The following is a 15762-nucleotide window of genomic DNA, read 5'->3' as shown; positions in this document are numbered from 1 at the left end:
GTATGAGGGAATGCAGTGAAGGAGATGAAACTATTATATTAAAAAATTATTAAGAGTCGAAAATGACTTTAAAATATTTAATTTCTTTAAAAAAACTATATTGAAGTTTTAATATTGAAAATTTAATTTAACTTAAATAAAATGTTTCTTTTAAAAAAAATATTCTAATAAACATTTTGTGGAAATTAAATTTTAAGCAATCTAAGCATGCATCGTAAAATAGAGTAAGCTCTCTTTAGAAGTATGAAACTGATTTCTAATGACTCCAATATAATATTGGTACTTATTGATCTTTTTTTTAAGTCTCTTCTTACTCTCTGATCCAATGAGCAAAGCAGACAAAAATTCTTATGATCCTGCTTATGACAGATGAGTCGGTAAAAAACAACTGCATTCAATAAGGGATTTCCGAATAGGCCATAGTCGTTTATATAAAGTTTTTAAAGAGCATTAAAGAACGTTTACGAAGTATGCTTCATGTCTTTCCTTTAATATTTGTAACAAGATTTTGCTTCCGTTTTATATTTTGTATGGTTGTCTTATTCCAAAAATGTTCCTCTTTTAATCTTCCTTTTTTTGATTTGTGAACATATTAGTATAAAAGTTGAATTAACAAAAGTTTCAGAATTCTCATTTTATGGAATTTTTCGTATTAAGAATTTTTTTTTGAAAATTTGTCGATCCGATTTACTTTTCAAAACCTAAAACAAAAAAAAAATATTAAAAATAATTTTAAAATTAAAAAAATACTTACACCTTTGACTCCTACTTCTTTCGTACGCCACTGCATTGATAATGAACTAAACAATATCAACAAGTTCAGAATCTTTATTAATTTTACTATAATGTTTTTGATGATGAGATCAGTAGGCGCAGCTTCAATTGATAACGCGAGTATATTACGTCAATTTGTCTTGTTTCTTGAGAAAATTATATTTTTTAAATAATTATTTAAAATTAAATCATCCGAATAATTCTTACTTAAATTCTTCGATACGGGTCAAACTTTCTTTTTTGTTATATAATTCGAGCGTCCCTTTCTCTTTAACTTTTTTGGTTTGTTCATCATGTCAAGTAAGTAAAGAACTTGCCGACCCTTTTAATTTTATTAAAGAACATTTCGAATAAATTACAGTTAATTAAATGCATTTTACTCACATACGCGGTTTAGTTTTGATGGAGTTTTGATTACTTTTATGTGTCATTCTTCCCAATTTTTTTTTTCGAAATTTCTCTTCTCCTACTGTATTTATAATAAATAATTACATAATTGAAGCTTATCATGAAATATAAATAAAAACAACGGAGAATGAATGAAAGAACAAACAAACAGCGGAACGGGTGCATATTTTGTGTTGTCTTTCTTTCAACGACTACTCAACGAAATAGATACTAAACAAATAAATACTCGTCTCATGTGAGTGAGTGATATTAAAAAGGTGCCTCGCTATCGACTAAATATATAGTGCGCTGCGAAAGAAACAAAAAGGTCATTGACCATGCATTTATTTTTTGTTCTAACGCGTTTTGCTCCGTGACACGTGAAATAACTGTTTAGAATAACATTAAAAAAAGTAAAATTAAAACCATAAAAAAAAATCGAATGTTGAAAAGTTGATATATTAATCGAGAGATCACGTGCTTACAGATTTATGCGTGATTTTATCCAGATTTTATGACACCGATAAGTTTTTTTTTTACTATTTTTTAATAGAATGCATCATCGCCTTAGTTTCCTCCTACGTCTTGAAATTTTCACTACTGATCTAAATCTATCTCATTTCTCATTAAATGCAAATTAAACATCATCCTACGACAAGCAGTTATGCAGATTGACGAGATACCTGCTCGAAAAAGTGCATTCATTCACAAAAATATCAAAGTTACTTTTAAACTTGAATGAAGAACCAATAAAGTACAAAAAAACCTGATCTTCGACGAATCTCATAAAAACTGGCTCCCACGCATTCTTACAGATAGATGAAAGTCCCTGACATGCACGATTTTTATGTTAAACTTACGTTCCATGAGACACCTTGTAAAAATTCCTCAACGCTTTAAAGAAGTTTTGTTGCAAAAGAGATAAAAATCGTTTCGGGTTTCAATTTTATAAATAACCCTCAGACAGTTTTTTTTTAAATTAATGTTCTAACGAAATTCAATATAGTTAACTAACTAAACGTTTTTAATAACTCCCAATTTTTTTAAAGAAAAAAACATTAATAACATATTCTCGAGACAGCAGCAGACAAAAAACATTTGGCGAAGAAACTAAAACAGGATTAGTCGTATTTTAACCTTTATTTATATGGTTTGAGATAAATGATATTGAATTGGAGCAAAATAGCGAAGAACGGGTAAAATGGAGGAGCAAAAATTTTGACAAGATACGTTTTCGGTAGTAGACAATGAAACAGAACAGGGTTTGAAAATTAACTATGGGAATGACTGAAGTTTTGCTTTTTACTGATTTGTAAGAAATTTTAACAAATAAAATTTGAACAATTTAATTTTAAATGATAAAAATTTTACAAAATGGAAAATTTCGAATAACAGATTTAAAATTTAAAAAAAAATAATTAAAAATAGTAAATTTAAATAAAAAGTTTTCAAAAATAATAAATTTATATTTAATAATAATTATTTATTAAATTTAAAAAAAAAATAAAATTTATTTAGCGAAATTAATTTTCAATTAATTAATTATTTTTGATTATTTTTTAAAATTATTTTTAAATTAATTTTTTAATTAATTAAGAAAACTTGCTTTATTTGGAAAAATTGAAATAATTTTTTAAATAAAAAATACTAATTAAAAAAACTTAACAATTTAAAAAAATAAATTTTTCAATAAAATTTATTAATTAAAAAAAATAATTTTTGTAAATAAAATTTTTTAATAAAAAAAACTTAAAAATTAAAAAAAAAATAATTTTTTTTTAATAAAATTTGTTTAATTTTGATAAACAGAAAAAATAGTTTTTTTAATAAAATTTATTAATTAAAAAAATAATTTTTGTTAATCAAATTTTTTAATAAAAAAAACTAAAAAATTAAAAAAAATAATTTTTTCTATAAAATTTATTAATTTAAAAAAAATAATTTTTTTAATAAAATTTGTTTAATTTTGATAAACAGAAAAAATAATTTTTTTAATAAAATTTATTAATTTATTAAAAATTTATTAATTAAAAAAATAATTTTTTTAAATAAAATTTGTTTAATTTGGATAAATTGAAATAAATAATTTTTTTAAAGAAAATTTGCTTGGTTTGAATTTTGACTGCCGATAAAATTTCATTTTAAGAAAATTTCAAATTAAAAACTCACTTTTTAGACGACTCTTGTTCGATAAATAATTTTTTTAAGAAAAAATGCTTGATTTGGATAATTGAAATAATTTTATTAAAGTAAAATTTGCTTATTCAAATTAATTGATTAATTGAAATTAATTATTCAAAAAATTAAAAACTTACCTGTTAAAATCTACAAACTTAAATGTCAACCCTGTCAAATTTTCGCTCTCATAGACATCTCGCAGCAATTTTTCTTCCCAATTTGATTGATGACCATATCAGACACGCATGAGTCACGCAATTTTATCAACATATTTATGTGTAATTGCGCCTACCCATTGTTCATTTTTATCAACTCGATGATGCAAAACCTCGTAATCTATTGTTTGTTTAGTGATAAATTCCTCGTCTTCGTTCTCCAATAAATCACCTTATGCTGTGATAAATTTTATTGAACGCCAAAAATGTTCTTTAATAAAAAATAAAAAACAATTATTTTGGTCAACGAAACGCGAAGAGACAATAAATTTTACATTTAAGTCGATTAAAAACGGTTCTTCTCGCGCGCTGATGTAATAAAATAATGGGCACTTGACGACGCGTTAACTAGATTTATGACTCGGATCGCAACCTTGTACTTTACTTTTGATAATTTCAATGTCAATGGTGTTGTGTTACATGTTTTTTGTTATGTCTCCGCGCACTTTTTATTGTTTTGAAAAGAAATTTTTGTTTAGACATTTGATAAATTTATGTCGAACCGCAAATCCGATTGATGGTAATTGATACACTTAATATTTCCGTAACGGGATTGCTTCGTGTGGCGTTCGAATCCCATCAATAAGAATCAATTTCATCGAGTTTTTCGAAAAAAACCACGACATGACGTCTGAAAATTTAGGTCAAAACGAGACTTTATCAGTTTTCTTCAAGTGAAGTCGTTAAAAAGTACTTTTTATCGTGACATCATGTCACTTTACCATCAAGAGACACGAGTGTGTGGCATTGGCATGACATTTTTTTATTTTAAAGTAAAAATGCATTTAATTACGTTCAGAACTGTTTGTTTGACTTTCAACCATAAATCATTCGGTCTTGTCGCACAAAACATTTTCTTCGAGTTTTATGCTTGTTTTGTCGCGTAATTGCTGAATTCTCGCGCCGTCGTCTGTCACATTGGTGTTTATTCACATGAATTTGCATTTTTTGCTTCCTTCTTTCTTCGTCTGAAAAAAATCTAAAAAATAAAAAAAAAATCAATTAAAAAAATGAACTTGAAATTTTTATCAAAAATTAAATTTAATTAATTAAAAATTCTTGATAAAAAAAATTATTTAAATTTATTCTGAGAATTTAACCAAAATGCAATTTTTAATTTAATTTTAAAATTCAACTCAGGAAATTCGAAATTTATGTAAATTAATTTTATTAATCATCGTGGTCGTCAATTTTTTTGGAAGTGCTCGTATTTAAATTGACTCAGAGGTGACTTTAATTTTTATCGTTTTTTGCCTTTTATGACTTTTACACGATTCGGTTAGTTAATGACATAATAAAGTCATAAAATTCGATAAAAAAAATCAATTTTTTTCGAAGAAAAGTTCATTTTTTGTGTTCAAAAAAGTAATAAAAAAGACAAAAGAAAGAACGTAATGCATAAAAATTCACCGGGATATGATGTCATTGTTCGTTCTGAGCAATGCAACGACACGAAGCACACCTAAATTTATATGAAACACGCGGTTTTTGTGAATTTATTTACTTTGCAAGTTGAAAATTTTATGAGTGATAGAGACAATTATTAGTCGGCAATGAGCTTATTTGTAAAATTTTTGCATAGAAATTGCGTAATTGAGTCGCAATGTAATAAATTCTGCAATAAATGTTTATGGTTTACGTGTCCTCGAGTTGTAATTGGGAGTAATTTGTTGGAAATTTTTTTTTGGTTTTGGTTTTTCCCGTTTTTTGGTGTAAATTTGATTAAAAGAATTAAGAAAAAATTTAAATTAAAAAAATCTTAATAAAATTAAAAATTAAATTTAAATAAATAAATTTTAAATTGATAAATTTTTATTAAACAAATTAATTTTTTTAATTTATTTAAAAATTAAAAAAAAAACAAAAAAAAAATAAAAAAAAACAAAAAAAATATAAAATTAAAAAAAAAATAAATAAATAAAAAATTTTAATTAAATTAAAATTACTTAGTTAATTTTTAATTTTTTTTTTTAGTTTTTTAATTAAAACTTAAAATTTTAATAAAAAAAAAATTAAAAAATAATTAATTTAATAAAATTAATTTAATTAAATTAAATTATTTTGTAATTTTTAATGTTTTATTATTTACTTATGTATTTAAAATTTTAAATTAAAAAAATCAATTATTAAAAAAAAAATATATAAATTAATATAAATTTAATTAAATTCAAAATTAATTTAATTTAAATTTTCAATTAAATTTAAAATTAAATAATTTTTTTAATTATTTTTTTTTTAATTAAAATAAATTTCTCAATTATTTAATTTAATTTATACATAATTAAATAATTTTATTATTTTTTTACAATTTTTTAAATTTCATTTTATTTTTATTAATTTAAAAAAAATATTACAAATTTTTAAACTTGAATTTCAATAAAAATTTAATAAAATTAGCAAAAAAAATTAATTAAAGTTCATAATATTTCTCTAAAAAAATTTAAAAAAAATAATTTTTTTTAATTTTAAAATTAACTGAAAATTTATTATTATTTTTTTTTCTTTTTCTATGAAAAAAATTAAATTTTTAACATTTTTTTATCAATTCTGATCTCATAATCTCACGAAAAATTCTCATAACGAGACCCTATTATAAAATAATGAGCTATAATGACACAAATCATCATCTCTTTTGTCTGTCGAGTCAATTTCATGTAACAATCGTGTCATGCCTGACTGACAATAGAAAATTAATGAAGTGATAAATGAACGAGAACACAAGAAGAAGAAGAGAGATGTAACAAGATCGTTACTTCCGATTTTTTTTCTCTTCATTTTTTTCCGTGACTCGTTCAGGATTAAAACCTGTTCCGCGCCCAACTCGTAAAAACAAAAAAAAATTACTTCACTTACATGATCAAGTCACAGCTGTGGGAGTACCTTTATTATTACAATTAATCTCTTTAACCTCAAGTCGGCAGCGACAATTCAAAGGTCTCTCCATAAAAGGTCAAAAACTCGTAAAAAAATTTTTTTGCACACTTGAATTCACTTTTTGAACATGACCGAGAGACATGACAAGAAAATGCACTTTAATGCAATTTTATGTTCGGTTTTCGGATTAAAAACTTTGGCAATGAACCAGAATTCTTTATTGTTTGTGAGTCATTTGCATTTTGATTAACAAAATGTAGGTGCATGATCTCATAAGTCTCGAAATTTTTGAAAAGGGTTCGCAACTAATTGTTTCTTTTGTCTTTTTTTTTTCGTTGCAGGAGGACAGATGAAGAACATCAACGGGCAGAAATACGTGATAAATCACAGAGCGCACGATGGATATTACGTCAGCAAAGCGTGTGCAGTGTTATGGCTACTGTCTGCATTGGCAGCCCTCTTAACTGTCTTTTTGTTGACTTATTTTCTCACAGCAGCAGCTCCAAGGTATGTTTTGTGAACCATATGTTAAAAATAATTTTTATAAAAATATTTGTCTCGAACGCGAAATATTTTTAGAACAGAATTTATTAATAATTTCGGTGCAATTTGCAAATTAATTCATCATTCGCACAGCGAGACGTACAAAAAATGAAGAATTTTAAATACCTGTTAACTTTTTCAAGCTGTTTCGCTAATTAATGCGACATGACTTTGATTCCCGATTGACACAAAAGTTCAACAAAAAGTGATTTGAAGCGTGAAATTGTGCAACCATGACCCAAATTTTCTTGGACCGCAAACGTGTCGCAATATTTTTAGCAATGCAGAACTTGAAATCGATACTCCTTGCTTTTAAATGCAATTTTAATGCAAAAAATTCTCATAAATTTCCCTTATTTTTAATTTTTTTTTCAGTTGTCAGATCCAAAATGATCATTACGACACAGATGGAACATACGCAAGCGGAATAGTAGGCGTCGTTGGAGATCATCTTCCGCGACATTCAGATTCTCCAAGTTCTCGCAATGGTCGAAATAATGACGATTTCGACGAGGATTATTACAAAGATGAGGGTCCTGACAAGGAAAATGATGAAATTAAGCTGTACGAGGGATGGAATCCAACGGAATACGAGTAAGTTTTATTTATGTCTCAATCAATCACGAAACAAGTGTTTATTACGCATTCCTTATTGGGGCAGTAATCGTAAATATAAAGCAACGACGTGAGAATTTATTGGCGATATTAGTGTCAATTCAGTGTTGCAGTTGAACAAAGTGTTGTTAAAATCAATTTATTGCAAAAAATTAAAGATTTTAAAAGCGGTTGAAGAAAATCAGTTAAGAAACGTTTGGTATAAGCAACAAATTATCGTGATTAAAAGAAATACGATGATGAATAGAATTCATTAAAGACCATTCAATTAGCAAGAAAATGAAATGAAATAAACTTGCTGATTGTAATGGATGTCAGTGTTATAATATTATGAGTAGATTATCTATTACGGTGACCATACTTCAGAAAGAATCATTTCTTTGTGATTTTTTTTTTGGTTTTAAAAATTTTTTAAATTTCATAAAAATCTTTGTTAGTTTTTTACATAAAAAGGTCTTTCGAAAAACATTCTTTAAAAAGATTATTAAAAAAACTTCAAATTTCAATCAATTAAAAAATTTTTAGTTTTTGAAGTTCATTAAAGGAGTCTTTAAAAGTTGATAAAATTTAAATAGTTCAAAAAAGTTATAAGACGTAAGTCAAAAAGAAAAAAGTTCTTAAAGATTTCCAATCTTGAACTCAAAATGCTTTAATTCATGACAGTCTTCTCGAAGAATTTCTGTATAGCAGCTTGTAGTTGATGTGAAGATGTAACTTGTCTTTTTCTTTGAGTTGAGTCTGAACCTTAGATTCTGCCTTATGTTGTCTGTAACAATAAAGTTTTTCCATTGTAACCCCAATTACTATGAAAACTCAATCAATTAATTAAACAATCGCTTTATTCTTCCAAAATTATCCAAAATATCGCCAGCACGTCTATCTTCTTTTCTCTCTGCCACAAAAGTGACATCTCTCCCTCGTAACCGACGACAGGTAATAGATATCATTTCTGCTCTGTATACTTATTTGTTTCGGATCATGTTCAGATTATATTGAAACCTTAATTTCCTTAGTTTTCACAATTGATAAAATAATGTTAATTTTGTAAATGATATTCGTTTTTGAACATTCGGAAAGTAATTAATTTGTTTTTAAGAAAAACTCAAGTCAGCTGAAAATTTAAAAAAATTTAAATTCAAATTTAAAAAAAAATATTAAAAAATTTTGGATTTTCGATACTTACAGTTAAAGTCTTAAAAAAAATCTTGTAATTTAAAAAAAATATACCTTTAAGTTTGAACTTTCTGTTCAAACTCCCTGATGAAAAATTTCATCGCAACAGTTGGTTACCCTACCTTCGCCTTCATTCGTTTAAAAAACTGCAATATTACGTGCTTGGAGAAGTTAAAATCATAATCGATTTCTCGTTTGTTCTTCTCTTTTTTTGCATTCATTCTCCGCAAGTACACTTTTATCGCTTCATTCTTTCTTTCTTCGCATCTTTAAAGCAAAAAAAAAAACAAAGTTCTGTTTTTTCAATCGCCATCGCCTCAATTGTTGTGATACTTTCTACCGCCTGAGGCTACTTACCGTCATAAATGCATTTTGATTAACGCAGCAAATAATTTATTATAACTTGTCAAGAATTTTCCTTGGTCTTCTTCTTGGCAGATGTGCGCGATATGTGCTCCGCACGTCTCAAGGGAGTCGTAAAATATGCGGCAAAGTCAATTGATGGGTGTAAAAATTGAATTTAAGTTACCTTTAAGAGATAATTTTGTAAACAAACAACGCATCCCATTGAGAGTGCTTTCTTTTTGTTGCATTATTTATGCCATGAGTGCGGTTATTATGATAAATAATGTTGCAATGGGAGTGTTTTTTGTCTCAATTAAACTCGTTCGGGACCAAAATTAACAGTTACTCGGCATTTTAATTGATCTTATCTCTGACTTGCTATCTTATCTTGCGAGTTTAAAAAAACTTTAGCTTGAACAAATATTTGTTTCTCATTACATCGGAATTTCTGCTTCAAGAACTTAATTGTCTTTGCGTGTCGCGCATTTTTGCGTCGAATTTCTCGATCATCTCTGCTGACATTTCTTCTTTGCCTGCGTTGACTTTTCCTTGGCGGATCATTCGGAGGTCGTAACTTGGCAAGACGGCCTGTACTCGTTTTTTGACATCAGCGTAATTGTTTGCTGGATTTTTCTTCATGTTCTCGAAGGAAAGATGATGCAAAAGTTTCTCAATTTGATCGTTGGACAAGGATTTGTTGAAAAAGTTACAAAGATCGAGTAAAGTTGATTTGAGGTCTTTTTTCATCTCTTCGTATTTTAAGACTTTCATGTTTGAATATACTTTGGCAAGACGATGATATTGCTCGTAATGATCCCAATAGCTGCCATATTCAACTAAAAATGAAATATTTTAAATAAAAATTCGATTAAGAAAAAACTTAAAATTGAAACTTACCTTCTCCTTTAAGATAAAGTGTCAAAAACTCTTGTAATGATCCTTGATATAAGTAAGCATCTTTATTGAAGTAATACCAAGATACAGCAGCATCTTTTGCCTCTCGATAAACATATACAATCTTCGGTTTGACTTCCCATAATTTGGTTGGCAAGAAAGCTATTGGCAAATGGCTCTTGATAAATCTGGGTCTCTTCATGTTTTTTACTCGATCCAAATATGTTATTTCTTCTGTTCTATTCAAAATTGCAGATTCCCTAAAAAACAGTTCAAGTTTAAAGTTTCAGCTCAAATTCATAACTTTCCCTATGGGCGAAAAACGGGTCAGATTGATCCCTTAAGGGAATTTTTTGATCCCTTAAGGGATCAATTTGTCATTTGTCATCAGCAGACCCAACAATTTGAATCATTCAAGAGATCATTTTGATCCCATAAGAGATCAAATTGATCTCCTAAAGGGGTTAAATTGATCACTTGAAGGGATAAAATTGATCACTTGAAGGGATAAAATTGACCACTTGAAGGGATCATTTTCTCTTGAATGATTCAAATTTTTGGGTCTGCAGATGACAAATGACAAATTGATCCCTTAATGGATCAAAAAATTCCCTTAAGGGATCAATCTGACTCGTTTTTCGCCCATAGGGTTCAGGTTACAACTCACTCAATGACGGGAAATCGTGTTTGAAGGGTTTCTCGACCCTCATTTTCAACATCGACCTCTTTGCAAACTTGCCAAACTGCTTCTTGGGTCCAATTACTTCCGGTTCGCGGAAAAGCAAGTACCCAAACATCATCTTCGTAAACTTCCAAGTTGCGAATCTCGTCGAGAGAGTGTTGAAACTTTTCCGGTACAACGACACTATTGAACTTCTTTTGAACTTCAGCAGGTAATGGAGTTGACGGAAGCGGATCTTTCAAGATGAACTTTACTTCATCAGGTTTAATCTTTTTACCCGGAGCTAATGAAGCGAAATTTGAAACAGCTGAATCTAACGTCTGAATTTCGTAAGACATGATGATGAACTGAGTTTATGTTGAACGAGTTTGTCTTTTTTCAGTTCTAATCTTATCATTTTAGGTTCAATCCAATTTTTCATTGTTTTCTTATCAAGGGTTACATGTTTAGAAATAGAACAAAATTTTGCGTTGTTACTGAAACTTTGTGAGTTAGTTCATTTGACGTCGAAAAATGTCTCTAAATTAAATAAAATTCAAATTTTAGGTTAAAAAATTACCTCAAAAACGCCTTCAGATGTAAAAAAAATGTGGAAAAACCTAAAATTTTTATCTCCAAGTCTCTGTTGATAACAAACCAAACTATTATTACGAACCATAACGTGTCGACGACATAACTCGTAAACATTTATTCACGAGACTGGCGCCAGAATGTTTGCACTGTTGCCTCTACTTCTGTACATTTTTCTATCGTAGAAAACAAAAATTCTGACACAGTTCCTACTTTTTTTCCCTTTCTATATAGAAAAGTACTCGAAAGGAAATCAACGTCGTCGTCACATAATAAACTCGTAAACTTTCTTCTTCAGCATTCAGGACATTGTGCCAATTTTTATCACTTTTACTGCTGCGAAACGACCTTGCGCTGATAAAAATCTTCTATTTTCGCCAGGGAGTGTTTTGTTAATGACTCACTTTTCGCATTTGCCAATTCTACCGATAATTTTATCAATCGATGTCTATTTTTGCCATGAGTTCAAAATAGCAATTATAGTGCGCCAACCACACATTGCTTTGAGTATAAATAAAACTATATTGGAATTCATGATAAAAACAGAAAAAAACGAACGAATGAATGGAAATGGCGTTAAATTACCGAACAAAAATAACAAATAAATTAGAAGTGAGTTGAATGGCATCATTACGATGACGAATGGAATTCTCTATAATCAAACCAATGACTTTATAAAAGTGTCTCTTGAGACAGACTGTCGTGCAGATATTCTGAGATTATCGCAATTAATGTAGAACTCAAAAGAGGAGGAAACGAATTTATCAAGAGATCTGTCACGACACATTTGAATGCAATCGATAAACAAGTGCATGAAAAAAAATGTTGGAAAAGTGCAGAAATAGGTCATCATGACAAGTCAAGAATGAATGAAAAAAATCCATTTATTTTCTGCAATTATGCATGGAATGGAAGAAAAATGAAATGAATCATAGAGAAAAAAGTTATCAGATCAGGAAATATTCTTTAATAATTCTTTAAACATGATGTTGAATTGTATTTCAACATGCAAAGTTCATGTTTCTTGAAGGTTTTAATATGGAAATTGCTTTAGAAAAGTGTTTCCGATTATAATTTGAATTTTTAGAATTAAAATTTGAAAGTAAAAAGATAAAATTACAAAAGCGTATTTCATCAAAAAGTTTTAATGAAGAATTTTTAAAATATTTTAATATATATTTTTTATGAAAAAAAATTATAATAATTAAATATTTTTATATTTTAAATATAGTTATAATTTTTTTTAATATTTTTATTTTTAATTAACTGATGATATTTTGAACTTGAAAATATTTTTTTTAGTTTTTTTTAGTTATGATCTTATCAGTTGCAATTGCATAAAAAAATAAAGTAGGCGTTGAAAGGAATATAGTTAAATTTTTTCTGCTAATGAAAATTTAATTAATAAAAAAATAAATTTAAGCACTTTTAATAAGTTATTAACTCCATTTTAAATTCAAAAACAAAGCTAAACATTTTGTCTAACGAATTTATTAAAATGAGCCTTCAAAGAACACCTATTAAAATGCAGCTGAGAAATCGCAACAAAATGGCGGAAAAAAATATTCTGGAAGATGACATAATTGAAATTAATGATGGAAATTCAAACAAAGGAGATGATACCTTCATGGAAGAATTGCTTAGAATTTCGGAACTTTCGAGGAAAAAGAAAATTGCAAATTTTTTTCAATTTGAAACAGACAAAATAACTTTCAAAGAGCTAACTTTCATAAATTTTTGGAAAAATTTTGGAAATTTTTTGGATTTATTAATTAGCCTTTATTTAATTTTTCTATAATTTTTTTGTTTAATTTAAATTTCAATAATTTTTCTTTTAGCATTATTAACTTTACGGTAATCTGATTTTGAATAATTTTTTTTTTATCAATATTTTTTAAAAAAGACGTCTCAAAGACTTAATTTTTCATTAGTTTCGCGCGTTTTTGCGTCAAATTTCTTAATCATCTCTGCTGACATTTCTTGTTTTCCCGTATTGACTTTTCCTTGGCGAATCATTCGGAATTCGTGACCTGGCATAACACTTTGCATTTGCTCGTTGACATGAGAATAATTAGTTGCTGGATTTTTCTTCATGTTCTCGAAGGAAAGATGATGCAAAAGTTTCTCAATTTGATCGTTGGACAAGGATTTGTTGAAAAAGGTACAAAGATCGAGTAAAGTCGATTTGAGGTCTTTTTTCATCTCTTCGTATTTCAAGACTTTCATGTTTGGATAGACTTTGGCAAGACAAAGATATTGTTCGTAATGATCCCAATAGTTTCCATAACCAACTGAAATTTTTATGTTTTTTGAATTAGTTTAAAAATGATTTAAGAAATTACCTTCGCCCTTGAGATAAAGTGTCAAAAACTCCTCTAAAGTTCCTTCATATAACAAAGCATCTTTGCTGAAGTGATACCATGAAACCGCAGCATCTTTTGCCTCTCGATAAACATAAACCATCTTCGGTTTGACTTCCCATAACTTCGTTGGCAAGAAAGCTATTGGCAAATGGCTTTTAAAGAATCTAGGTCTCTTCAATTTTTTTATCTCATCGAATGGTGTTAGATCTAATATATCTGATACATTATCCTGAAATAGAGGTTCCCTGAAAAACAGGATTTTTAATATTTTTTCTTACTTTATTTAAAAAGAAAACTCACTCAATAAACGGGAATCGATTTTTAAGGATTTCTCGACCCTCATTTTCGATATCGACCTCCTTGCAAACTTGCCAAACTGCTTCTTGGGTCCAATTACTTCCGGTTCGTGGAAAAGCTAAGACCCAAACATCGTCTTCGTAAACTTCAAAGTTGCGAATTTTGTCGACAAATTCTTGAAATTTCTTTGGCAAAACGACGCTATTGAAATGCTTTTGAATTTCAACGGGCAAAGGAGTTGAAGGTAGATCTTTTAAGACGAATTTTACATCTTCAACATTTGCTTTTTGATTCTCGACAAATGAACCAAAATTAGAAGAAGTTGGATTTAACGTCTGAATTTCGAAAGACATGATGAAGAACTAATGCAGTTTTACCAATTTTTTTTTTGTTTCTATGCATTTATCTTATCAATTGAAGATTTGAGATCAATGACCAATGACCTTGAAAAATTTTTTTTTTTTTTGGCGAAATTGATAGGTATTATTGGTTTTTATAGCAGATAAAATGATTGATTTCATTTTAGATCGAAAATTCTCGAACTTTTTTTACATTCTTTAAATGATAATTATTATTTATTAAAATAATTAAAAAAAAAATAATAATTAATTAATTTTTTGAAAATAAAAAAAAAAATTAATAAAAATTTTATTTAATTAAAATTTAATTTATTTAATTAAAAAATTTTTTTTTTTTTTTTTTTTTTTTTTTTTTTTTTTTTATTAAAAAAATTTTATTGAAAAAATTTAAAATAATTTTAATTTAAAATTAATTTATTTATTTTTAAAAATTTTAATTTCATACTAAAAATAAAATTAATTCAAATTCATTTTTTACATTTCAATTTTAAGTTATATTAAATAAATTTCTTTTTTTTTAATTCAAAAATTGGTTGAAAATAAAATAAAAATTAATTAAAATTTTAAAAATTTTTCTTAGAATCTCTATGAAGCTAATTTTTTAATGAACTTCTGATAGTTTAAATTTTTTTAATTTATTGATGAAATTACTCAAAAGTTCACACCTTTAAACCTGAAAAGAAAAAAAAATGAAAATTTATCAAAGAAAGGTGTTACTTGAAAAGGAAATTAAAAATAAATGTGATGAAAAATTACCTTCATGACCTATATTTTTCCATTTGAAATAAAAATTATTAGTTTTCAGCAAAAAAGCAATAATTTTTTTAAAAGCTAAAAACATCAAATAAAAATTTGTATCTCACTTTTTTGGCACACATTTCCACACTACTGCAATAAAAAAAAACTTTCCTCGTTGTTAAATGTTCTATGCTTTTAAATTAATTAGCAAAACTCGTGCGGAGACAATCGTGCTTATCACATAGCGAAATTTCTGTCAAAACAAATAAATTTCAATTTCCTACAAAAAAAAATTTTTTTTGCCACACACAATGTAGAAAAGGTCAAGGCTAATTATTCGCATCATCATCTCGCTTCTACATCGATGTTAGAAAAAATTTCTTCACAAAACAATAAATTCGATCATTAAAAGTATTTTTATGGCATTTTAAAAGTAAAAACCAATATCGACGTCCCACACGTGCATTAAGAAAAAAAAATTGAACGTCAGGAATTATTTTTTTGGGAGAATTTTAACCCACATTTTACACGTAAAAATGTTGTTTAAAATGTTTTTGGGTTGAAAAAATGTGCGAAACAGCAAAACAAAATAATATAATAAAAATAATTAATCTCCTCTATAAACATTGTTTATAGTCTCGCACATTGCGTAGTGACTCACGAAAGTTGTCAAATACTGTCACAAGAGATAGTGCATACGCCCAACAATTGTTTAGAATTATATTTTTAAATATTGTAGATTGTCAGTTTTGGTG

The 15762-nt window shown here is 27.2% G+C and overlaps 2 protein-coding genes across 3 annotated transcripts in view; one reads left to right on the top strand and one right to left on the bottom strand.

The window, feature by feature from the left end:
* The window catches only part of LOC134833756 (aminopeptidase Ey), a 36283-nt gene that overhangs the window by 13730 nt on the left and 6791 nt on the right, over positions 1-15762 (top strand). For both annotated transcript variants that reach the window (XM_063848190.1, XM_063848191.1), the window contains exons 2-3: positions 6770-6935; positions 7347-7565. In XM_063848190.1, coding sequence (XP_063704260.1) covers positions 6770-6935; positions 7347-7565 — 385 coding nt within the window. The remainder of the gene's footprint in view (positions 1-6769; positions 6936-7346; positions 7566-15762) is intronic.
* LOC134833253 (sulfotransferase 1A1-like) lies at positions 9187-11018 on the bottom strand. Its single transcript, XM_063847514.1, has 3 exons — positions 10666-11018; positions 10002-10258; positions 9187-9940 (listed from the first exon to the last, which is right to left on the bottom strand). Exons 1-3 carry the CDS (start codon positions 11016-11018, stop codon positions 9558-9560), a joined length of 993 nt encoding a protein of 330 aa, XP_063703584.1. The 3' UTR covers positions 9187-9557.

This window comes from Culicoides brevitarsis, chromosome 3 (assembly GCF_036172545.1).
Source record: "Culicoides brevitarsis isolate CSIRO-B50_1 chromosome 3, AGI_CSIRO_Cbre_v1, whole genome shotgun sequence".
Lineage (NCBI taxonomy): Eukaryota > Metazoa > Arthropoda > Insecta > Diptera > Ceratopogonidae > Culicoides > Culicoides brevitarsis.
The sequence above is the reverse complement of the archived record's forward strand: the minus strand, read 5'-3'. Positions and strand labels throughout refer to the sequence as shown.

Coding starts and splice junctions, on each gene's coding strand:
- LOC134833253 (XM_063847514.1), bottom strand. CDS start 11,018: ATGTCTTACGAAATTCAGACGTTAGATTCAGCTGTTTCAAATTTCGCT. Junction 10,259..10,665: donor ACACGATTTCCCGTCATTGA/GTGAGTTGTAAC, acceptor ACTGTTTTTTAG/GGAATCTGCAATTTTGAATA. Junction 9,941..10,001: donor ACTTTATCTTAAAGGAGAAG/GTAAGTTTCAAT, acceptor TTTCATTTTTAG/TTGAATATGGCAGCTATTGG.